General features: G+C 40.0%; 1 protein-coding gene across 1 annotated transcript; it reads left to right on the forward strand.

Moving 5' to 3' along the window:
• lrsam1 (leucine rich repeat and sterile alpha motif containing 1) lies at positions 1 to 25,434 on the forward strand. Its single transcript, XM_075455391.1, has 25 exons — positions 1 to 293; positions 1,383 to 1,549; positions 1,703 to 1,759; positions 3,052 to 3,096; positions 3,482 to 3,559; positions 6,760 to 6,828; positions 6,910 to 6,994; positions 7,101 to 7,222; positions 7,307 to 7,397; positions 8,513 to 8,622; positions 8,712 to 8,741; positions 8,945 to 9,067; positions 10,958 to 11,097; positions 11,950 to 11,994; positions 13,017 to 13,087; positions 13,355 to 13,454; positions 13,552 to 13,639; positions 14,488 to 14,562; positions 14,922 to 15,002; positions 17,288 to 17,383; positions 17,982 to 18,080; positions 19,527 to 19,658; positions 20,589 to 20,655; positions 21,010 to 21,215; positions 22,095 to 25,434. The coding sequence occupies exons 2-25, from the start codon at positions 1,478 to 1,480 to the stop codon at positions 22,215 to 22,217; spliced, it is 2,205 nt and encodes a 734-aa protein (XP_075311506.1). The 5' UTR covers positions 1 to 293; positions 1,383 to 1,477; the 3' UTR covers positions 22,218 to 25,434.
• Positions 25,435 to 25,962: the final 528 nt, after the last annotated feature.

The following is a 25,962-nucleotide window of genomic DNA, read 5'->3' on the forward strand; positions in this document are numbered from 1 at the left end:
TTCTGATGTAACCCGAACGCAGCATCGGTTTATTATGATTAATTTAATCACTGAATAGCGACAGGCGTGATCCTAACAGGGCTCAGAGAGGAACTATTGGCATTTTTTTGTCGTTTGTTTGACTCACAACAGCAGCTCGTGAAATTAGACAGATTTATTTAACCTTTATATATTCATTTAACCTCTTACGACAGGTTCGATCCGCCAACTGACGTTTTTGGTTACGTTAGCAGTCATCGGAACATATTTAGCTTTAAACGGGAGAGTAGCAGCGACCTTTCAGCACTGAGTCTGTGAGTATAAACCAAGCTGAAGTCTAACTTTACTTAATAATGATGTGGTGATAAATAGTTTCTGTTTTTTTTTTTGCTTACATGCTACATTTGTTAGCCTGTGTTTGCTCACTAAATGTCGCCAGATTGGTGAACTGTAATGGGAAAGCTTAACATTAACCTTGTTGGGTTGTTATTTATATACGTTTAGCCTTTTAATAATCCGGTAGCTAGTAAGATTAGCAAAGATTTGTACAAGTTGCCAAAGAGTAGGTCTGTAACATCCTCCCTCCCGGCCGCCCACTTCCACACCCACAGGCCCAGCTAACAAACATCAACCCCGGCATGAACCGGTGTTATGCCGGAAAATGTATCCCCTGATGGTCCCCTGCTTTAGATATAATATAACTACATTATCATTTGTTTACCTGTATATCTGAACTTATCTGGACTGTCGCTTGTTTTTAAATTCATTTAAATTATTTTATTTGTTTCTCTTTATATTATTTTTTGTAATGCTTCTTCCACTCCCTGCTGCAATGCTTTTATTTTATGTGAAGCACTTCACATAAACTGTACTGTTTGTACATGAAATGTGCTATACAAATAAATTTGATTTGATTTGAATTAACAGATGCGAATTTCAATAAGTTCAAAATTGTCTTTAAAATTAAAATAATCAAATTTCATAGTTTTAGGTTAATTTTTAGATTATTTCACATCCGGGCTATCAAATCAAATCAATTCAAATCAAATTTATTTATATAGCACATTTCATGTACAAAACAATTGAAAGTGCTTCACATGAAATAAAAGCATTGCAGACGGAGGGTTGATAAAACCAAGTTCTTTTCTGCTGTGCGGTACATTTTGCTGGCATGTTTCTGGCATGTTTTGGCTCCGTTGGTTCATTTAGAAGTTCTGTCCCTCCATTGAACTACATCCAAGGTGAATTAAATCTTTTCTGGCAGCACATGGTGGCCTAACGCCTTCCATAAGTCACTTTGTGTTGGGTTTTCCTTTAATGTGTCGCTTGTTTCAGTCTTCAGATGGGTCATTGTGCTGGGTTAAGCCATGATACTTAGCTGTCTTTACTCTGACCCTGTGCAGGCAGGGTGGTCTGTGCTTCTCCACCTGTTCCCTGGAGCGGCTCTTCACTCGGCGGAGGAGCAGAGGGGAAACGCTGCAGGCAGAGAGACCACAGGATGCCTCTGTTCTTCAGGAAGAGGAAGCCCAGTGACGACTCTCAGAAGAGGTTTGAGTATCAGCTGTGCAGGGTAAGAAGAGGGTCTCGCAGCCGGGGGAAGCCCGGCTTGCTTCTGCAGGTTATCTGCAGGTTATCTGCAGGTTTTCTTTAGGTTATCTGTAGGTTATCAGCGTTTGTGCTCGTGTTGCAGATGATATATTTTCAATGATGTTTTCATCTTCAGTCCAAAGAAGCAGGTGCTGATGACATCTTGGACATATCCGGCTGTGAGCTCTCAGAGGTGAGTCTGAAGCTGCTTATCGGTGGGATTTAAAATAACTTTTTTATGTAACAAACACCAGCTGGATAAGAATACCATCACTCCCATTAAATCAAAATCAAATCAAGTCAAATTTATTTGTATAGCACATTTCATGTACAAACAGTTCAATGTGCTTCACATAAAATAAAAGCATTGCAGCAGGGAGTGGGAGAAGCATTAAAAATACATAAAAGAACATAAAGAGAAACAAATAAAATCATTTAAATGAATTTAAAAACAAGCAACAGTCCAGATAAGTTCAAAGATAGCGTGCAGATTTCATGCATAGACACATGAGAACAGAAATGTCTTTAACCTGGATTTAAAAATGTCTCCATTTGGTGAAAGTTTAATCTCCACTGGCAGTTTGTTCCACTTGTTTGCAGCATAACAGCTAAATGCTGCTTCTCCATGTTTAGTCTGGACTCTGGACTGGACCAGCTGACCTGAGTCCTTGGATCTAAGAGCTCTGCTGGCTTTATATTCTCTGAACAGATCACAGATTGTAAACCATCAGCAGGCTTTTAAAATCTATTCTGTGACTGACTGGAAGCCAGAGTAAAGATTTTAAAGCTGCTGTGATGTGTTCAGATCTCTTAGTCCGGGTTAAAACTCCAGCAGCAGCGTTCTGGATGAGCTGCAGATGTTTAATGCTCTTTGTGGGAAGTCCAGTTAAAGGAGCGTTACAGTGATGGAGTCTGCTGGAGATGAATGCATCCCCACACTGCTGTCTCTACATAAAATCCACCACTTTTTTTTTAATACACTAATAGCAAACAAGCCACAAAGGAAGCAAATAACTGAGAATATAAAGAGGGAGCCTTAGAGAATTTCATTACATTTAGACTCTAAAGCAGTGAGAGTGAACCCACAAAGTGGATCTGTAGATCAACAGAGAACATAATTCACTCCTGATTTCTGTTCATGATGTTGATTTGGCTTTTAATCGATGTGTTGATCTGTTCTTTTATGGTGCTTTTTCACTCAAAGCGCTTCAACGCTGCACATTCGATTGGTGGGCGGCTGCTCTTCCTTCTGAGCTCCAGCTGTGTGGCTTCATAAAAAACCTTTTTCTCAAGCCTTTCTGCTGATAAATAATCTTGTTGTTTGATCTGAAGATCATTTAAAAAAGGTTTCAGAGCTCTGAAATGTGAGCTCAGCCAGGTGCTGAAGAGAGAAAAGGATTTTCCTCTCATCCTCTCATCCTGTCTGTGGGTAGTTGTACAAGTAATTATTATTTATTTATTGATCTATGATGTGTTCTGCCACAGGTCCCATCCAGTGCCTTTTCCATCTGTAAGGTGCTACAGAAGAAGGTCAGTAAAAACTCTGTTTCAAGCTTTAAAGTTAGAAGAATAAATGCATTTATTGGACATTTAATGTAATGAATTACATGATAATTATCATTACGAGAGGATTCAAAGCGCATCACTTTTAGCACATTTGGGATGTTGATAGATGAATGGAGCTGCAGTTTTTGACACTAACTCATAAGGTTTGAGTCAGATCAACATGCTAAGCTGTGTTTATGGAATAACTCTCACCTCTAAAGGAGGAGACGCACAGAGGTTTGCATCTTTAACTCGATTAAAGCTTCAGAAAGGGAACGGGCTTGAATTCATTCCCATTCTCTGTGCAGTATATTAAACTCTGTCCTCTGTTTAATATGCTGTTTAACAACCGTGCACGTGGTGGTTTCAGGTGCTCATCCTCCATCACAACGAGCTGAGGTGTCTGCTGCCCAAAGGATGTGACGTCAGCACGCTCGCCACTTTAAAGGTAAACCAGAGTTCTGCTTTTAGTGGAGTAAAAGCCTTTCTGTCGGGGAATGTTTCAGCCAGGGCTGTGCAATACTGTAAAATCTGGTAATAATAATTTATTTATATAGCACCTTTCATACACAAAATATAGCTAAAAGTGCTTTACAAATAAGATCAATATACAAAGTAAATAAAGTAAAATAACCACAAGAATAACAAAATAGAGTACAATAGAACAGTGAGGAGGAAATAGATATAAATTAAAGATAAAGTACTAAAAATCCATCCATCATCTTCCGCTGGTCCGGGGATCGGGTCGCGGGGGCAGCAGCTTGAGCAAAGAGACCCAGACGTCCCTGTCCCCGGCCACTTCCTCCAGCTCTTCTGGGGGGACCCCGAGGCGTTCCCAGGCCAGCCGAGAGACATAGTCTCTCCAACGTGTCCTGGGTCTTCCCCGGGGCCTCCTCCCAGTGGGACGGGCCCGGAACACCTCACCGGGGAGGCGTCCAGGAGGCATCCTAACCAGATGCCCGAGCCACCTCATCTGACTCCTCTGGATGCGGAGGAGCAGCGGTTCTACTCCGAGCCCCTCCCGGATGACCGAGCTTCTCACCCTATCTCTAAGGGAGAGCCCAGACACCCTGCGGAGGAAACTCATTTCGGCCGCTTGTATTCGCGATCTCGTTCTTTCGGTCCCTACCCACAGCTCGTGACCATAGGTGAGGGTAGGATCTCGTTCTTTCGGTCCCTACCCACAGCTCGTGACCATAGGTGAGGGTAGGATCTCGTTCTTTCGGTCCCTACCCACAGCTCGTGGCCATAGGTGAGGGTAGGATCTCGTTCTTTCGGTCCCTACCCACAGCTCGTGACCATAGGTGAGGGTAGGATCTCGTTCTTTCGGTCCCTACCCACAGCTCGTGACCATAGGTGAGGGTAGGATCTCGTTCTTTCGGTCCCTACCCACAGCTCGTGACCATAGGTGAGGGTAGGATCTCGTTCTTTCGGTCCCTACCCACAGCTCGTGACCATAGGTGAGGGTAGGATCTCGTTCTTTCGGTCCCTACCCACAGCTCGTGGCCATAGGTGAGGGTAGGATCTCGTTCTTTCGGTCCCTACCCACAGCTCGTGGCCATAGGTGAGGGTAGGATCTCGTTCTTTCGGTCCCTACCCACAGCTCGTGACCATAGGTGAGGGTAGGATCTCGTTCTTTCGGTCCCTACCCACAGCTCGTGACCATAGGTGAGGGTAGGATCTCGTTCTTTCGGTCCCTACCCACAGCTCGTGACCATAGGTGAGGGTAGGAACATAGACTGACCGGTAAATCGAGAGCTTGGCCTTCTGGCTCAGCTCCTTCTTCACCACGACGGGCCGGTGCAGAGCCGCATCACTGCAGACGCCGCACCGATCCGTCTGTCAACCTCCTGCTCCATTCGTCCCTCACTCGTGAACAGGACCCCGAGATACTTGAACTCCTCCACTTGGGGAAGGATCTCATTCCCGACCCGGGATTCATTTTTCGTACTAAAAATGGAAAAATGAATTTACCAATAAAATAGAAAAACAATAAATGTAATATATATATATATATAGTAATAATAATAATAGAATTTATAAAACTAGTAGAAGGCGAGGGTGTATAGATGTGTTTTTAGCTGCTTTTGAAAGTTTGGTATCGATCCAATACTAAGTAAATACAGGGCCAGTATTACCGATACTTCTTACTACTACCATCTACTTTTGTGTTGGGGAGAGCAATGCATCATAATTTATTAAGTGAACACATCATCAATATGCAAATTTGAATGAAAACTTGAATTTTCATGAATATTTAATTATTATGTAAGTTTTTCTTTAATTAATCATGTTTATTAATTTAGTTTATTAAGTTTTCAGGCAAATAAAATTACTTTTATTAAGGAACTCAGAAATGTTTATAGAAAACTTAAAACTTAAATTTCCCTTTTGGGGTGCTAATCTGAAATGTACTAAGTAAGTTGTGCAAATAAAGTGCATATTTATATGTGGGGGCGTGGACAGGGAGGAGTCGGGTACTCCGACATGTGCGCTCAATTCCACGTTGATTGGGACGTACAAAGGAAATGTGCTTGGATTCATGCGTGCGCATAGATTCATACATCCGGATATTTTTGTGCATTGGAGGGCATTTTGGGTTTGAGCGTACACCGTGTTTCAGTAGGAAATCCACACATGTCTTTGTACACAAGGCCCCAGGAGTTGTACAGAAGAGAAACTGAAACTTAAGAATCGATCTCATCACACAAGTATCGATCAATACCCAATACCAACGTTAGTATCGATATCAAATCAAATCAAATTTATTTGTATAGCACATTTCATGTACAAACAATTAAAAGTGCTTTACGTAAAATAAAAGCATTGCAGCAGGGAGTGGAAGAAGCATTAAAAATACATAAAATAATATAAAGAGAAACAAATAAAATAATTAAAATGATTAAAAGAATATAAAGAGAAACAAATAAAATAATGAAAATTCATAAAATAATATAAAGAGAAACAAATAAAATAATTTAAATGAATTTAAAAACAAGCAACAGTCTAGATAAGTTCAAAGATATCGTGCAGATTTCATGCATAGACATGAGAACAGAAATGTTTTTAACCTGGATTTAAAAATGTCTCCATTTGGTGAAAGTTTAATCTCCACTGGCAGTTTGTTCCACTTGTTGGCAGCATAACAGCTAAATGCTGCTTCTCCATGTTTAGTCTATCGATACTTTAAATTGATCCGCCCGGCCCTAGTTTCAGCTCCCCCAGCAGCTGCTGCTCAGGCTCTGTTCTACTGATGGATCTGATGATGCCGCGGCCCCCATCCTGTTGTTTTTACTCCACATACCTCCATGCCCTTACCTCCTCGGTGCACCTGGCCTCAGGTCAAATAAAATAATAAAATAAATGAAATTAAATGAAATAAAATAAAATAAAATAAAATAAATTAATTGAAATGAAATGATAAAATAAAATTAAATGAAATTAATTTAAATAATAAAATGAAATTAAACAAATAAGATTAAATAAAATAATAGAATAGAATGAAAATAAATAAGATAATTAAATAAAATAAAATAAAATAGAAGAAATTAAATAAAATAAATAAAATAAAATAATAAAATGAATGAAATGAAACAAATTAATAAAATAAATGACCTCAGAGGGATCTTTCCTTTGTGTTTCTCAAAGGTTTTGGATCTGCATGACAACAAGCTCACCTCCCTCCCAGAGGACATTGGGAAAATAACCTCCCTGCAGGTAAGCCCACCCTGAGCTCCTCCCGGTAAACGGCTGGACGTGGATCCTGCTCCTCATGTCCATGTGGTCCTTTTCTGTCAGATTCTAAATGTGGAGAAGAACCGTCTGAAGGCCCTCCCAGAGTCCATCGGGAATCTTCGGCATTTGCAGACGCTCAACTTGAAAGGTAAGAAGTTCCCCGCCTGCTTGTTGCAGGGTGAGATGAGATGCCTCAGCTAATGTTGTGCTTTAATGTTGTGCTTTAATGTTGTGCTTTAATGTGTGTGGACCAGGGAACTGCCTGAGTGAGCTGCTGAGCGCTGTGGGCTCCCTAAGCAGCCTGCGCACCCTGGACCTGAGGGACAACAACATCGTGCAGCTTCCCAAAGCTCTGGCTCACATCCGAACCTTAGAGGTGCGTGTTCTGGCTTTCTAACTTCTGTTAATGTTGGAAAGCTCAAGATGTGAATATCACACAAACCGTGCTTCTTTGTGACAGAGCTTGTGTCTGGATGCTGCCACCATGTCCTACCCCCCCACGTCTGTGTGCACCGAGGGGACAGAGAGCATCCAGCGCTTCCTGTGTGCAGGTACGGTTCATATCAGGATGCTGAATGCTGCTTTTAAACGGAGCCACAGTCGCACTGAGTGGGGAGCAGCAAGCAAAACAAAGTCCAGATTACTTTGGTGTGATTTCAGGCTATAACCTGAAGCCCGTGCTTGTAACTCAGTGGGGTTACAAGCACTGAAAGGATCGGATTATTGTAAATAGATAGATAGATAAGTACTTTATTCATCCCAATTTGGGAAATTATTGTGTTGCAGCAGCAGCGTACATTTAACAAGAAAATAGAATAAATACAATAGAATTAGAATAGAAATAGAATAAAAATAGAGAATAAACATTAGCTATATACAAATCTACAGTATGAAGAGTAGTAGGGTAAATAATAATAATAATAGTAATAATAATAAAAATCAGTAAACTAAATAAAATAAAAACAGATTTGTACCTTTAACAATAAAGGTAAAAAAATTAATTTAACTGAGCAGACTGAACCAATAAGAAATAAAGGGTATACGGATCATTTACATTATATTGTACTATGATGATATTTGTGCAAATGTTATTAGTAAATGTACTTTATTTCTACAGACAATCCTTACGGTGTGCCAAAGTGCTTTACAGCAGGTAATAAATAAAGAGAAGAAGTGAAAACAAATAAAAACAATAAAAGAACAGTAAAAGCAATAATTTATATTTTAGCCTAGATGTGAAGAGGCCCAGGTCAGAAATAAGAGGCAGCTGGACGGGGGGCTTATTCCAGAGCCTGGGGGCAGCTTCGGGAAAAGGCTCGACGCGTCGACTCTAAATCCGCCTTTAGAAGGTCTTCACTTGAGTTTACTCCACCACTCATTGACTGTTCTGATGTTTTTAAAGATGTTCCCTCAGATGTGTTTCCAATCTGCGCCACGTTTATCCATCACCGCCTTGTTGCACTTCCTCATCAGCCTTTCCTCTCTGGGCTTCTGATTAAATCTTATTCAACGTGAAAGGAATTAAAACATTCCAAAGATTTACTTTACTCCACAACATGTTGCTGCTCTCAGGGAGAATAATGGATGAATGAAGCACATTCTGTTGGATGCTTCACAGCCACTGAAAATGCGTTGTTGGATTTTCAATGGTTGCTATGGTTTCCAGAGCTGGGAGAGGAGTACTGCCCGCCATCCCAGTATCTCCTGCCAGTGCTGGAGAGCGACTGCGCCCAACAGAGCTCAGACTGTGTGGACGGCGTGGAAGAGGCCTGGAAGGTACGCAGTTTAAAAGTTTAAAGGAAGTTTTATGGAAGGTTGGACACTTTTAATTGCTGCTTCCAACCTTTATTCTCTTTCTTCTGCAGAATAAGTTCAGCGACTATGAGCAGAGAAAGGTTTGTGACACCATCTCACACACTTACAGTCACTAATATTTCTGCTGTACTGAGTTAAACAGTTTTCTTTCTTTATTAAATGGTAATTAAATCTCCTAAAGTGGAACGCATTAAGATTTCCTGAGCAGAAGCTTTTTTACTTACTCACTGCTTGTTTTAGTTTATTGTAATTCAACTTTTTGAGCTTTGCATCTTTTCTGCAGGAGCAGAAACGGCAGGAGAAACTGGCTTTTGAGTGGCAGCTGGAGCAGAAGCAGAAGGAGCATACCCAGCTTCTGCTCATGAACAACATCCACAAGGAAAACATCCTCAATTCAGTCCGACAGGTACTCCCCATGTTGGCTTTTACCAAATATCCATCAAGTCTGTCACAGCTGCTGTCTCATAGAGTTTATTCAGGGTTCATAATAATAAAATAGATTAAATTAAATTAAATAATAAAACAAATGAGATTAAATAAAATAATAAAATAAACAAGATTGAATAAAATAATAAAATAGAATAAATAAAATAAAATAAATAAGTTGAAATAAAATAATAAAATAAATTTAATTAAATTAAATAATAAAACAAATGAGATTAAATAAAATAATAAAATAAATCACTCCAATCTAACTTTATTTGTTAAGCACTTTAAATATAAATACATAAATAAAGACATAATAGATAAAAGGTTCACAAGAAATTGCAACAAAATAAAATAAATAAAATAAGATTTAATTAAATAAAATAATAAAATAAATTAAATTAAATGAAATAAAATAAATAAGATTTAATAAAATAGAATAAATTAAATGAAATAAAATAATAAAATAAACAAGTTGAAATAAAACAATAAATTAAATTAGATCAAATAATACAATGAATTGAAATAATAAATTAAATAAAACAAATAAAATGAAATAAAATTAAAGAATAAAATTAAATAACTCCTCATGCTTTGAAACTTTGAGTGTTTTCCCATGTTTAACATCAAGTCTACGTTTGGCTTTAATGTTTAGTCACAAACCTCAGATAGTGTTGCCAAGTCAAAGTTTAAACATTTCTTATTACAGTTATTATCATTATTAGTATTATTGTGTCTTAGTTATATGATACAAGGAGCATTTGTCCATATGAATGCTAACTTTGTTACTTTTATTAATTCAAGTGAAAACAACTTTTAAAATATCACTAGGGAAGGAGATCCTGGATTTTGGAGTCCAGCGAAGCTGCATTTTGAAAATACACCGGTAAAAAGTCCCAACCCTTTTCTTCACTTTCCCCCCGAAGGCACGCCTCTAGAGTACATGAACGAGCACGAGCCCGAAGGTGCACGAGCGCTGTTCTGACAGCAAGCATCGATCGTTGCCATATTTAGTATTTCGTTTATGCTAACTATACGTTTAATAATGCTAGGTGCTAGCCAAGCTGGCTCTAGTTTAGCTTCCTGCCAAGCTTCTGGACGCGTAATTCGTTCACGGAGCAGGGTACGCGCACAGGGGGAAGGAGGGGGAGGGAGGGGGAGGGAGGAGCAGATTGCAGTTTGATAGACGGCATCAGAATCCAATCATTGTGAACGGTCCGTTCAGTATGATTGGATACTGTTTTTCCTAGATTGTACGTTCTAGGTCACTAAAACTTTTCATATTTGTGTCAAAACTTTTAATTAATTGGTTGCAATGGGGGTGTGAAGAGTATTTCAAGCAATATGTAAAAAAATGTTCCAGAAAAAGATCCCCTACACAACCTTTAAAGGCAAAACACACAACTGATAGCAGCAAGTCATTCAAGGAAACAGACAGTGGAGCGAGGCTTCTACATAAAAACTACAGAAAGATGCTGATGTTAAAAGTGTGTTTGCACAACAAATGTTATGGCACTTTCATTCATATGGCAGCACATTTAAAATAAAGCTAAATGCTAAAAGCTATACGCTACTTTTGGATTCATTTTGGGATTCTGCGTACAAATGAGATTAATCGTGATTAATCAGGGAAATCATGTGATTAATTAGATTAAACATTTTAATGGTTGCCCAGCCCTAACAGAAACAGAGTCTCGTGCCGGGTTAAAATTACTGGCTATTATCATAAACACAGAAGTTGGATTGATAATGGTTTAAGTTCTTCTTATTTTTGTGTTTGCCAGCACTGAAACAACCCCTTCCAAATAACTAATTACCTGTGAATGTTGGCGTGTTCTGCATGGCTGAGGTTGATCCTTCTGATGTTTAGGAGCAGGAGCGCGTGGAGCTGGGCTTCAGCCAGCAGCAGAGGGCTCAGGAAGCCGAGAGGCTGCTGGTGCTGGAGAAGGTCCGGCAAGCTGAGGACAGCATCAGCGGGCGGATCAGCAGCATGCTGATGGACAACAACAGGTAAAAGCTCCAGAAGAAAGCTGCTTCAGTCTGTTAACTTCAGAGGAAAGCTGCTTCAGTCTGTTAACTCCAGAGGAAAGCTGCTTCAGTCTGTTAACTTCAGAGGAAAGCTGCTTCAGTCTGTTAACTTCAGAGGAAAGCTGCTTCAGTCTGTTAACTTCAGAGGAAAGCTGCTTCAGTCTGTTAACTTCAGAGGAAAGCTGCTTCAGTCTGTTAACTTCAGAGGAAAGCTGCTTCAGTCTGTTAACTTCAGAGGAAAGCTGCTTCAGTCTGTTAACTTCAGAAGAAAGCTGCTTCAGTCTGTTAACTTCAGAGGAAAGCTGCTCCAGTCTGTTAACTTCAGAGGAAAGCTGCTTCAGTCTTTTAACTTCAGAAGCTGTTGGATGCTTTCCACAGCTGCACTGGAAAAAATGCCCCTCCAAAAATAAGTAAAAAAAACAACAAATAAAAGACGTTTTTGCTTGAAATAAGCAAAAAAAAATCTGCCAATGGAACTAGTGAAAATCGGCTTGTCAAGATTTCTTGAAATAAGATGTGATATTTAGGACTTTTGAGATAAAAGTGATCTTGAAATTAGCTTAAAAACCTCTTCAAATGTCAAAAAAAGCTTGTTTCATATGAAATCCGACTCTAAACAATTTGTTTTCAAGACTTTTTCATTTAACAAGATATTCAAGATGTATTGTCTTCAAACAAGTCCCTATATCTGGCTGAAATGGTGCTTGTTAGGCAGTTGTGTCTTATATTAAGAGTAATGAGATATTTTAACTAGAAATGAGACAAATATACTTGGTAAGACTTTGATTTTTTTCCAGTGTGTTAACTTCGGTGCATTTGTTTGGGTCCTTGCAGGCAGAAAAAGAGTGCAGAGTTTCTTCAAGCCATGGAGGCAGATCGGTGAGTGGAGACGCTGCTGATCCATAAGATAATCTGTCACAGCTCAGACATGTGAGCCACTGCAGCACATAACTGCTGCCGTCCAACTGTTTTCTCTGTACCAAACTCAGCCTGTTTATGGAGCGCTTCCCAGGTGAGATGCACAAAGTGCTTTCAGGGGAAGACCAACGAGAACACGATGAAAGTACATGTGAGGAAAACTGTAGAAAGAACAGTTTACAGGACATGTTTTTCTGAGTCTGCCTTCATTCAGCAGGCGTTGATCATCAGAACTTCCCTCAGAATATCCCTCCTGTTCACACAGTTTGTGAAACGCAGTTAATGAAGTGTTGTTTGAATGAGTAAATTCACTGTGTGATATCATCATCAGACCTCATGTCCAGAACTCCAGAGCTTTATGTCAGTAGGGCTGTAGCGATACAGGAATCTCACGATACGATACACGATATTCAGCCTATGATACGATACGATACGATTCGATACACTTGCATAATTTTCTGGGGGAAAAAAGGGACAGTGTGATTTGACATGAATCGTCGCTGATTGGACCGGTGGTCCAAGGCCCCTGGCATTGTATTGTATTACCATAATGTTCTGTGTTTTCACTAATTGTAACGTTTGACTTTTCAATAAAGTTTGCTTTAAAAAAAAAAAATAAAGAAATTTAAATTTAAAAAAAATCGATACTTTATTGGGAAACGAAATATTGATATATATCGCAGTATGGATAAAATTGCTCAGCTCACTGGTTGTACCCAAGCCCTCGAACTGCAGCAGTAGTCATAAACACAGCACGAATATAAGATGACATTTAGAAATGTTTCAAATGGATTTTAGATTTTTATTCACAAAAACTGTGTGTGTGGAACAAAAAGATCATTTTAGATTGGATTACAGAAATTTCCACATTTATTCAGATTATATTTGATTGTTACTTTTAACTCCATTTCCAGCACAATGGCTGAAGTTACATCATATTTTAGCAGAGGAGTTGAAGTGTTTTCACTGACTTTTCCTCACAGGATCCGCATGGAGCATCTGACTGCCATCACACAGGAAGAGGCCAGTTCACTGAGGAGGAGGGAGGTGGCAGGTATGGTATAAGCTAACCGTGTTTCTAAACAACTTCATTTGATGAGTCTGTTGACTGATCCATCATTAAGGTTTCCACAGTTTTGCACATTTTACTTTTGATTTTAATGCTTTGTAATGTATCACAGATTAAATTCTCATTGCATCCAAATGGTCACATTAATGAGTTGTTCCCCGTATGAACTGTGATCAGCTTTATTTCCTGATAAATCCAGTATGGGTCGGACTTTGCTTCTTACATTGTGTTGCATGTTCTCTATGAGTGCAGCGGCCATGCAGAAGATGCTGTCGGACAGCTGCGCCATGAGCCTGGTTCAGGAGGCCAGCGACTTTCGCAGGAGGAGCCTTGTCTCTGAGGCCTGCAAGAGGTGAAACACGCACTCTGCACGCATCACATCGGAGCCCTGCAAACTCATCTGGATCTCACAGAAACACGTATTAATGTCCTCCCTCTTCCTCTAACAGTATGGAGACTTTGGACAGGAAGTTTGACAAGATGCTGTCTCTCCAAGTTTTAGACAAATCCAAAGCAATCGCCCAGATCTTACAGGAGGTAGGTGTTGCCATGGGTACGCAGTTCTCAGTAAGCCTGGTGGAGAAAACCTCACTCAGTGGGGTCACATGGCACTGAGAGGATCGGATTATTGGCTAAATTACAATCAGACTGAGCTAAGCAAGGGTAATTCTCCTTGGATATATGGCGGAGAATGAATGGGATCAGAGGCACAAAGCGTGTCATACCCCGGTATGATAGGTGGTGCTGTACCCATTCCAGCTGTTGCTAATAGAGCCACTTCCTGTTGACCTCTTCACCACCAACAACAACAACAAACTCAGGCATTGGAGAAAGATGGAGAACGCAGAGCCAGATGAAGCTACGTCCCTCTACATTTGCTCTGTGATGAGCTGCTTGTTGCACAAACTCGATGCCCAACGGAGCATTCTCCATCGCGTTGTTTGTTTCTTTCTGACGGCGACAACAACAGGAATATCGTCTCCTTTGACTTCCGGGTCACGACCCCGGGAAAACATCTGGAGCATGCGCAGAACGCAAAGTCTGATTCACCACGTGCTTCAGCGTCTACAAGCAGGTTTAGAGTGACTTTCAACCCAGTTATCTCGGGGTCTGAATCCCATCCGATCCAGTTCTTAGTCAGATTAAGGTGTCTACATGCACTTAATAACTCGGATTTATCGTAATTTAGCCCTTAATCTGATCTGATCCAATTTACAGTCAGATTAAGGTGTATACATGAATTTAATAACTCAGTCTGATTGTAATCTAGCCAATAATCCAATCCTTTCAGTGCCATGTGACCTCACTGAGTGATGGAGTGGCTGCTTTCAGCAACATGTCCTCTGATTGTTTTTTTTTTTTTTTTTTTTTTTTTTTTTTTGCAGGAAGAGATGCAGAAAGCTGCATTCCAAGCCCTGCAGCTGCAGAAAGATGCCGTTCACGGCTACATCCGCAACCAGGTCTGTGTCAGCAGGCGGCAGATGCATCGGTTTTGTGTTTGGAGCTTCTTTCTGCTTCTGCTAAACGGCCAAAAAATGACCAAAAAATGACATGATGCAAGTCGTAGAATACAGAGACTGCAAACACTGTTTCACTTATTTTTTCTTACAACTCATTCACAACCCAGTTTTTACTCATACTAACAACAAAAAAATTCAAATTTTACATGTTTGTTTCTCCCAAACACCTGGTGGGTGTCAGTAAAACACTGCTGAGGTGTAACTGAGCTCCATTTCATCAGCTCATTCAGCCTGACTTTGCATTAGCAGCATGTTCCCTCTCCCTGCCAGCCTCATCTCTGCCTCTCCACTGTTCCCAGATCAAGCTCATAGAGGGTGAATTAATGCAGCTGACTAAACTGGAGATTAAAAGACGCAATCTGGACACTGAGAACCTGCAGGTGGGTGTCACCGCCTTCTTTCTTTTGCCTTCCCACATTTACATGAATGTGTTCTTCCATCTTCCGTTTGATTATCACATAGTTTTCATTGTTTTTCATGTCATCTCTTCATGGCAGCAGTTTAACATTCTCCAACATAAAATCACAAGTAAAGCAGCATGACATGCTGAAAGCGTAGAGATGCAACTAAAAACAGGAGAAAAAAGGGTGAAATTCCACTTTCAGGAGCAAAGATTTGGGCTTTTGCTGCTGGTCTTTGCATTTTCTGTTTGTCTCGATCGTTCTTGCATGGATGATGTTTTATTTGTTAGTATTTTCATGGTGACTTCCACGAAAATACATTTTAATCCGAACCATGTCAGGACTCCATGTTTGTTGGATGTTTGGCACTAAAACGTCCATCAGCTGTTTTTGTTTTAGTCAGAAATAGACTTTTCTTACTTTCCCGGCTGATATTTAACATGTTTTTTGACCCACTCTTAATGCACACCCACTGTTGGGTGTTATTTTGGATGTTACAATAATGAATCACTCTTGTTAAAAAGCATGCAGAATATCTTCCAGCACAACATTTCTGGATGTGATTTAGGTTGACATTCAGTTCAGTTCACTTCTGTAATATCTGATTAATCCCTGAAGGGAAATTATCTTTTTCTGCAGGATGAATTATTAGTAAAGATGTCTCATTGTCATAGAAAGATGACACAATATAATGTAAAGAAAGAGAGTTGAAAAGATGTAGCAGAGAGGAAAGTGTGGGAGATGTATTCAGAGGTTTCCATCACTGGGTTTGGGTGTTATTTTGCAACAACTCACCTGATGATGTCACACACAGCATCAGCAGGTAACTCTCACATTTCCCATGATGATCGAGGGAAGAAATGTTTTGAACTTCCTCCTCCTTTGTCTCCATTTTGTTCCTGCTCTGCATCCTAGATGTCTCCTCTTCAGCTCACCTTGATTTGTATGTTTTATTCCTGGCATTACTTTGGCTTTGGAAAGCTCAGTTAGCTGCTGGTTATGCACCATAACAGAGTCCTTCCAGCAGCTCAGAAAGATGTTTCAGAAGTCTGAGCAGTAACCAGCAACCCTCACACTTACCCTGAGAAATGCTTTCAGTCCTTTTTTTTCACCAGTTTGTTCCTGTTTTTTTTTTCTTGACATTTCTTCTGTGGTTTTCTGAGAGAACTACAGCTCTCGTACCGTTTTAACTCCAGGAGTCATGTTTGTGCGCTTCCTGTGGGAAGTTTTTTAAATATCCCTCCTGTTCCCGGCATTAGTCGCTCTCCATGATGTGGACGACTTCCCCTGTAAGAAGTGCTGTAAACCTGGGCTTATCTCGTGTTCCTGTTTTACTCGAGTTCTGTCCTGAAACAGCTGTTGTTGGATGTGAGATCTCAGGCTTCTCAGAATGACTATAAGCAAACCTTTTTCAGTTTATCAGTCCTCACACTCGGCTAAACTGAATTGTGTTCGAAACCGCATACTACATACTGCATCCTACATCCTACATACTTCCATACTACATACTCATCGATCAGACAGTATGCACAGCGTTTACCCACAATGCATTTCGCTCCTGCCCGAGCCGAAATCAGCCGGCCTGAAGCTGATTTCCTTTAAGCTCTAAACTCTGTAAACTTTAGCAACATTTGAAACATTTTCAGGAGAGAAAGTAGCCGTTTAGATCCCCAACGTGTTGAAAACCTGACAAAATACCGGCTGTTTACAATTTTATTCCCACGAATTTGGCGCTACTAAAGCTAGCCGCAGTGAGCAAAATAAAATACCCGTTGCCTTAGGATACAGTTGGTGCTTTTGTTTTGAAAACAGGAAGTGAACCTACCCTCGTTGTAGCTAGCTTGAAACTGCCGTTTTGAAAGGAAATGACGATTGGCGACGTCCTGTTACGTTGCATCTTGGGAAGTTTGAGTGAGTAGTAACCTCATGATGCATACCCAACATTTCAGAGAATCTAGTATGCATCCGGGAACTTCTGCTTACTCAAACTCGCATACTAACTCATAAAGTTACTATGAGTAGTAGGAGAAGTATGCGGTTTCGAACACAGCCATTGAAATAAGAACTCCCATCAGCCTCAGCTCTCCCGTGTGTTTAGTGCTAAAGTCAGATGGCAAATTCTATCATTTTATTTCATAAATTGAGCTGCAAATGAGAGACGATGATGGTGTCGTCCTATTTCTGACGCACACTATTGTCTTTTTTTCTACCTATAAACACCATTTGCTGCTGGGTGTGTGATGCGGTTCTGTCTGTGTGCACAGGAAGTCCTGGTGGAGCAACGCACCGCCCTCAGCGACCTACTGCAGCAGCTGCTGAAGCAGCGGGACCAGCGGGAGCAGGAGCTGCGGCAGGTTCTGGTGAGGAAACTTTTCCCCTCGAAAAATAAGTTAAAAAAAACAACAAATACGAGACGTTTTATGCTTGAAATAAGCAAAAAAAAAAATCTGCCAATGGAACTAGTGAAAATCAGCTTGTCAAGATTTCTTGAAATAAGATGTGATATTTAGGACTTTTGAGATAAAAGTGATCTTGAAATTAGCTTAAAAACCTCTTCAAATGTAAAAAAAAAAAAAGCTTGTTTAATATGATATGTGACTCAAAACAATTTGTTTTCAAGACTTTTTCATTTAACAAGATATTCCAGATGTATTGTCTTCAAACAAGTCCCTATATCTGGCTGAAATGGTGCTTGTTAGGCAGTTGTGTCTGATATTAAGTGTAATGAGATATTTTGACTAGAAATGAGACAAATATACTTGGTAAGACTTTGATTTGTTCCAGTGTGTAAAGTGAAGGCAGGGGCCCTTTAAACGGGAACAGGCCCATTCAAAGACACCCCAGAACTCTTCATTACCTTCTTCTGAGCAGCTCCACTGCTTTTCTCTTGCCGTCTTTTTCTTCACTGAATGAATAAATAATTCAGTGTTTAATACAGACGTTGAATTGTTTTCTCAGGTGGAGATGGAACTGAAGTCTGAGTCCAACCAGCAGAACTATTGGATGATCCAGTACCAGAGACTCCTGGATGCTAAACCTCTGTCACTTCGGATGCAGGTATTTTACACATCAGGTGAACGCAGTCAGAAATATATGGAAGCCCGTTTCCGCCACTTAATAAAAATACATTTAGAAATACTATCTCATAATTTCGACTTAGTATCTCATATTTATCAGAATCAGAATCGCTTTTTATTGCCAGGTATGTGGACACACACGTGGAATTTGACTCCGGTTACACCTCGCTCTCTTTAGTGCAACAATTACAAAAAAAATAGACAAAAAAATAGACATAGAACAAGATTAAATCAGAAGTGCAAATTGGTGCATGGTGCAAGGATGAAACACTGAAGTCCAGTTTTAGCTGTTTAACACAGAGACAGCCTGAGGGAAGAAACTGTTCCTGTGTCTTGCTGTTTTGGCGTACAGAGTTCTGTAGCGCCTTGCAGAAGGGAGGAGTTTAAACAGTTTGTGTCCAGGGTGTGATGGGTCTGCAGAGATGTAACCTCCCCGTTTCCTGACCCTGGACAGGTACAGATCCTGGATGGAGGGCAGGCTGACACCAATAATCTTCTCTGCAGACCTTATTGTCCGTTGCAGTCTGTTCTTTTCCTGTTTGGTGGTTGATCCGAACCAAACGGTGATGGATGAACAGAGAACAGACTGAACAATGGCGGTGTAAAACTGGATCAGCAGCTCCTTAGGTAGGTTGAGCTTCCTGAGCTGCCGCAGGAAGTACAACCTCTGCTGGGCCGTAGTGACTGTGTTGGTCTCCTACTTCAGGTCCTGAGAGATTGTGGGGCCCAGAAACCTGAAGGATTCCACAGCAGACACTGCGTTGTTGGTGATGGTGATGGGTGGCAGAGTGGGGGGGCTTCTCCTAAAGTCCACTGTCATCTCCACTGTTTTTATGATGATGGTATCTCATAATTTCGATTTAGTATCTCATAATTTCGACTTAGTATCTCATAATTATCTCATAAATTTTTTTTTTTTTTTAAAGTAATACAATGTAACTTCTCAAAAAGCCCATTATGGAGCTCCCCCTACAGGCTGTTCCGAGAGCAACTCTAGTCCGGTCTCTTGCTTTGTCGGCCTCTCTCTTTCTCTTCCTTGCTTCATCAGTCAACGTCTTCTTCTGTTTCTTCGGTGCCTCTGCCATGATGATCGTACTGACAATGTTGCGCTAGCTTAGCCTTATACCTGGGAGCGTGAGAGGGGTCTATTTGTTTTTGCGGTAGGTGTGCCAGAAAGCAAGTCAAAGTACTTCCGCTCAGCTCCCGGGCCGCTCCAGCAAAGTTACGTAGCGCAGTTTTTCCAACTCAGACCCCCGAAGGGCATAGGAGACAGGCCAATCGTAATATTAAAACTCATTCTAGCCGGACAATTTTTTTCAAGCTGTTATTTTAAGGTAGAAATGTTACATAGTGTTGCTTTAAGTGGCGGCAACGGGCTTCCATAGAAATACGTAAAGAACGGTGTAAAACTGGGATCTCCATGCAGGAGGCGGGCGTGGAGAAAGAGTTGGTCAACCTGCTGTGCAGACTGTCGGCTCAGCACTACCTGCCTGTTCTGGCTCACCATCGATTGACGACTGAAGCGCTGAGCAACATGAAAGCCTCTGACCTGGCCAAGGTCTGTCTGGAGTAGCATCAGCACCACACCTTTAGCCAGCATCCACTGAGAAGTGACACATCAACACATCCTCACTACTGATTTCTGATGACTCGTTGATATGCTGTGATTGGTTTTAACTAGGGCTGGGCAAGTTAATTCGTTATTATCGCGTTAACATATTGATTATTTAACGCAGATACATTTTTTATCGCGCATTAACGCATGTTTTTTTTATATATATATATATATATATTTTTTTTAATTAAAAAAAAAAAAAATGGGGTGCCTGCTCAACCCACTACGCCACGGACCGTCCCTGTTTTATTATTTATTTTATTATTGTAAAAGTCTGTTGCTCACAGGCTTTTATTTTGTAAAAGTCTGCTGCTGTCTGCTGTGGAACAGGAAAAGAAAGTAATCGGCGGATCCACCAAACATGGAGAAGGGTACGGAACTTTTACTCGGCCATTTTCATGTTAAAGTTCTTCCAGATGGCGGAGTCGACAGAACCAAAGTCATCTTTAAACACTGCCAAGTTGAATTGTCTTCTCAGCGTAGTAGTTCCAGTCTAAAATATCACTTAAAGGCAAAACACACAACTGATAGCAGCAAGTCATTCAAGGAAACAGACAGTGGAGCGAGGCTTCTACATAAAAACTACAGAAAGATGCTGATGTTAAAAGTGTGTTTGCACAACAAATGTTATGGCACTTTCATTCATATGGCAGCACATTTAAAATAAAGCTAAATGCTAAAAGCTATACGCTACTTTTGGATTCATTTTTGGATTCTGCGTACAAATGCGATTAATCGTGATTAATCAGGGAAATCATGTGATTAATTAGATTAAACATTTTAATCTTTGCCCAGCCCTAATTTGTAATACGTTTGTTACACCAGCCTTATGAGGTGGCTGCACAGTGGAGCTTAATTCATGTCTGTTTCCAGCTGGGCATCAATGAATCTGGAATCCAGAGAGAGCTTCTGAACTGGGCCAGAGAACGCTACCCGAAAGGTACTTTTATTTACTTATTGTTGGGTAACAGCAGTGATTATTTTGATATAACAGGAAACACAAACTGCACCAAGAAGAAGCTTTTAAAGGCTGACACTCACCTGAAGACAGAAAAGATGTTTAAAATGTTTAAATCCTGGAGTTTAAGTTTGATGACAAAGAAAAACGATGTCATCACTCAGACTAAATAATAGGAATCTGCTTTTTATTTTTATTTTAGATTTGCAGTTGCATCTGGCCTTGCTTTATGATTTAAATAATTACTGTCATTTAAGTTACTTTTACTGAAAATCCATTCATTTGTATGTAAAAATGTAAAATGTGGGTTTCACTGACGCTCTGCTCCTCCATCAGGAGCTTGTAAAGTGTTCCAGGAAGTGGAGGAAGCAGAAGTCGCCCCCTCGGCTCCATCCTCATCGTCCACTCCGTTTCCACCCGATACCTCAACCGTACAGACCCCCAGCCCCCCACACACCCCCGGGACCCCCATCACCCCCTCTGCCCCTGCCCCTGTGGACGGACCAGGAAGTTCTGAATGTGTGGTCTGCATGGAGACTGGGGTAAGAAAGCCCACGGCCAGTTCAGAGAGGGATAACTACACTATTAACTATACCGTATTCAGCATTAATCTGTGTTATCCTGCTTATAAAAAGGGTTCGTTAAACTGTGCGTATTATTTTAAGCTTGTGCCTAAGCTTTTATACGAGGGCCAAGGTATCACTGGGATATAACTCGGCTAACCAGGCTGTGCATCACGGTGCGCATCACGGTGCGCGTCACGGTGCGCATCACGGTGCGCGTCACGGTGCGCGTCACGGTGTGCATATTTGCTGTTGGGTTCATGCTGCATGAATAAATAATTCAGCTTCCAGAACACAGACGGCTGCAGTCAGCCCTCATCATACTTACTGATATTATGACACTTCAGGTGTTTTATAAATAGCTTTATATTTTTTTTGTTTGTCTACATATCCGTGTGCTGTGAAATAAGTATAATAATATAACTAATCTATATTTCTATAGGTCCCTCTGTTGTTTTTATTCATGCATTTATTCATTTTTCCCTTTAGTCATCATTATTCTCTGCCCAATGCTTCCACTTAACCAGTTTTTGCATTTTGCTTTTGCTGTTTCTCAGTTGCTTTCCAGTCTTTTAACAGATTTTACTGCTTCCCTCAGGAAACATAACAGTAATAAAGATGCAAAGAATTGAAAAGTGAATAAATATAACCTAAAAACCTTTCCACATTGATTTATTCCTCTTTAAATTTCAACAGTTCCTCTTGTTGTTGCACTGAATGTATCAGCTGAGCTGGTTAAAACCAGAATGTGAACCACAGATTTAGTTGACTTGTTCTCCGACTCTGTTGTACTTCCTGTAATGATATTAAAACTGGTGAAGTGAAACTTGTCCGTGTCTTGTCGTCCCCTCTGTGCAGTCTCAGGTGGTCTTCCTGCCGTGTGGCCACGTGTGCTGCTGTCACATCTGCAGCGACGCCCTTCAGAACTGCCCTCTGTGCCGCAGCAGCATATCCCACCGTATACGCCTCTATCACAGCTAGGACCGCCGCCGCCCTCTCTATTTATGCATGATCTGACGGCTGCTGTGAGTGAACTTTGTCATTTATTAAAAAAGCTTTTAAAAGGTGCTGAGACACTTTCCTGTATTAATCAAACTGTATATTGTCATTTTTTTGTTCAGCAACAATTTTTGTTGGAGATCTTTTTAATGGTTTCTGTGTGTTTTTCCCCCTCTGGTATCAAAGACTGTTGTACTTTATTTTCTTGTTCTTTTTTTAAGATTTTTATTTTAATGATATAATAAGGGACAAGTGAATGATACCAGTCACTTGTTCAAGACTAACTTATCTTTGCCTTAGGCTGAACTCCAGTTCCTTCCCTTTGCCCCCCACTTGGCGTTACCCCTCTGTTTTGCAGACGTAAGTTGCCCCTTTTTCTTTTTTAGGAATTAAGACCGGGGTGTCCACATCTGGTCCTGGAGGTTTTAGATGTTTTCCTGCTCCAACACACCTGATTCAGATCAGTGCATCATCAGCAGGCTTGTGCAGAACTTAACTTTGGCTGTTTTCGAAACTACATACTACATACTGCATACTACATACTACATACTCATCGATCAGACAGTATGCAGAGCGTTTACCCACAATGCATTTCTCTCCTGCCCGAGCCGAAATCAGCCGGCCTGAAGCTGATTTCCCTTAAGCTGTAAACTCTGTAAACTTTAGCAACATTTGAAACATTTTCAGGTGAGAAAGTAGTCGTTTAGATCCCCAACGTGTTGAAAACCTGACAAAATACCGGCTGTTTACAAGTTTGTTCCCACGAATTCGGCGCTGCTAAAGCTAGCCGCAATGAGCAACGCACTTCTGGTTATTTTCACAAAATAAAATACCCGTTGCCTTTTATCACAGGGAAATCCATTACCATACAATTGGTGCTTTTCTTTTGAAAACAGGAAGTGAACCTACCCTCATTGTAGCTAGCTTGAAACTGCCGTTTTGACAGGAAATGACGATCGGCGACGTCACGTTACGTTGCATCTTGGGTAGTTTGAGTATGAGTAGTAACCTCATGATGCATACCCAACATTTAGGAGAATCTAGTATGCATCCGGGAACTTAAAAAAAGTTAAAGTTAGTAGGAGAAGTAGGCGGTTTCGAACACAGCCAATCTGTTGAAGAGTTCATTTTATCTGAATCAGGTGTGTTGAATCAGGGAAACGTCTAAAACCTGCAGGACTGGATGTGGACTTCCCTGCATTAAGAGATCATTGTACCATCAGAATGGCTCTGATTGGTTGCCAGGCTCAGTGGTCCATACTTGGTGATCCCTAAATGTAAAAAAAGGGCATCTTGCCTTTGAAACTGAGCGGTTTGGGCTAAATTGAAGGGCCGAGGAGAATAATTGGGATTAGGTCTTGCTATACTTGTACATTCACAAATAATTAGTGCCTTTACTTTGTAGATGTCTTTTTTTATATCCGTTTCTCTGCATTGGCAACCAAAGCAGCACGAGTCCAACATTAATGTGAGTTGAATAAAATGTCGTTTATAGATTGTTAAAGCTTTTTTTGCTTTCGTTGCTGGTTGAGAACAATAATACAAACCGCACGTTATTGCTCTGCAGTTCCTTTCGCTGCTTGTCCTCCTTCTCATCCTGGTTCCTCGGGGCAGGAACTTGGCTGGTGTTTGTGGCCGGGGCAGAAACTGCTGAAACCACACTAAGACTAAGATTCTGTTCCACTTTATCAGCGTTAGTTTTCCTGTTTTCAATCTGAAATGCAAAGCTCTTTCTAGATATTCACCATGTGAGCTTAATGCTAACCTGATATTAAAGTTAATTATCCAAAATGTTACATGTCAGACTGTGTTCACCCAATCAGAAGGATTTAATGAACCTTTATAGTAATCCAGGACTTTTAAGGAGTAGGCCCACATATTTCTTTCCTTTGAATACTCAGTGATACTGTTTTATTTCTTTTTTTTCAACAATAATCTGGTGTCCAGATATTCTAAATGAGTGTTTTTATTGTTTTTTTTAATTAAATTAAAGTATGTTGCACCAGTCTTACACAGGGTGATGTTTTAACCTTGTCTGACCTGATGATGCAGCGTTGTTGCTCACAGTTATGCTGAACACACCCAGGTAAATACATGCATGCATACATTTAAAAGACAACTGCTCTGCAGATAAAGCTAAAAAAAAAATCTGCTTTAAAATGATTTAATTCCAGCAGTGACGGAGTGATTCAGATCCCATATCAGACAATCACAATGATCAATAACATCCAGTTCGTATCCTGAGAGAAGTTTGAATTTATGAGGGAACCTTCAGATTATTTGGGCTGCCTCAGCTCTGCTCCTGCAGTATAAACACGAGTCTCACATGGACAAAAGCTGATGGATTCTTTAAGTCAGAACCAGAACAGCTTCGGCTGAAAGACTCCCACAGAAAGATCGATATGCAGCATTTTTCCATTCAACATGAAATCTGTGATCTACTGAGAAATACTGAAGAAAACAGATTTTTTTAAATGATATTACAGCCTCTGCTGCTTTAATATCGACTCTTTATTTTCTCCAGTTTAATGAAGCTGCAGCAACACATTCACATGTTGCCTCAGATTAAATGGGCTCCAACTCTCCAACGAGCGTCATGTAATTCAGCCTGGTAGTTTTAGAGAAAAAAGGCAATGAAAACATCAAATCAAATCAAATTTATTTATATAGCACATTTCATGTACAAACAGTTCAAAGTGCTTCACATAAAATAAAAGCATTGCAGCAGGGAGTGGAAGAAGCATTAAAATACAAAAAAGAATATAAAGAGAAACAAATAAAATCATTTAAATGAATTTAAAAACAAGCAACAGTCCAGATAAGTTCAAAGATGTCGTGCAGATTTCATGCATAGACACATGAGAACAGAAATGTTTTTAACCTGGATTTAAAAATGCCTACATTTGGTGAAAGTTTAATCTCCACTGGCAGTTTGTTCCACTTGTTTGCAGCATAACATGGATCACTTTCATTTATGTTTTCTGTCTCTGACATATTTGATCCCTCTGAGTTCACGTATACTGTTTAGTGCATGTATCAACACATCAATGCTGTTCAAGTCTATCAAGTGCTCTTACCTCTTCAGCATGTTTCAGGCTCTGCATCAGTACCAATCGTTCACATTATAGGAGATTCCACTTCATTATGAACATTTCATGTCATCAGAAAATGTCATAAATAAATAAATACATGTGTCAGATTCCTGTGGCCAGTGTCTTTATTTCTGTTGTTGAAGACTGAAAAAAACAACTCATAAGATTTACTTAATGCAAATACTTACAAATGTTTTTTTAAGTAATATTTAATGCTGCAATATCAAGTAAATTTTACTTACCATAAAAAATAACATTTACTTAATTACATCTAAGTTTTAAGTTATATTTATTTCAACAAATGAAATAAAGCCTACTTGTTTTTCATTGGCAGGAACATCATTTTACTCAAAATTTTAAGTAAATTTTTATATATGTAGTATTTGCTGTTATAAAGTAACTTAGTAGATTTTAACGATACACTTTCAGAGTAAAGTTTATGTCGTATTTCTAAGTTTATGTACATACAACTATTAAACATTTAAATTGTATGAGGAAACTTAAGTAAAACTTACTCTTCCCCCATAATTCATGTATTACGTTAATAAAATGTTTAATTTTACGTAAGAAGCTCGAGTTCTTACTGAATCTTAGAAATACAAGGTAGAGGTTATGACAGTTACTCTAATAGAGTT

The sequence above is a fragment of the Odontesthes bonariensis genome, chromosome 22, assembly GCF_027942865.1.
Source record: "Odontesthes bonariensis isolate fOdoBon6 chromosome 22, fOdoBon6.hap1, whole genome shotgun sequence".
NCBI lineage: Eukaryota > Metazoa > Chordata > Actinopteri > Atheriniformes > Atherinopsidae > Odontesthes > Odontesthes bonariensis.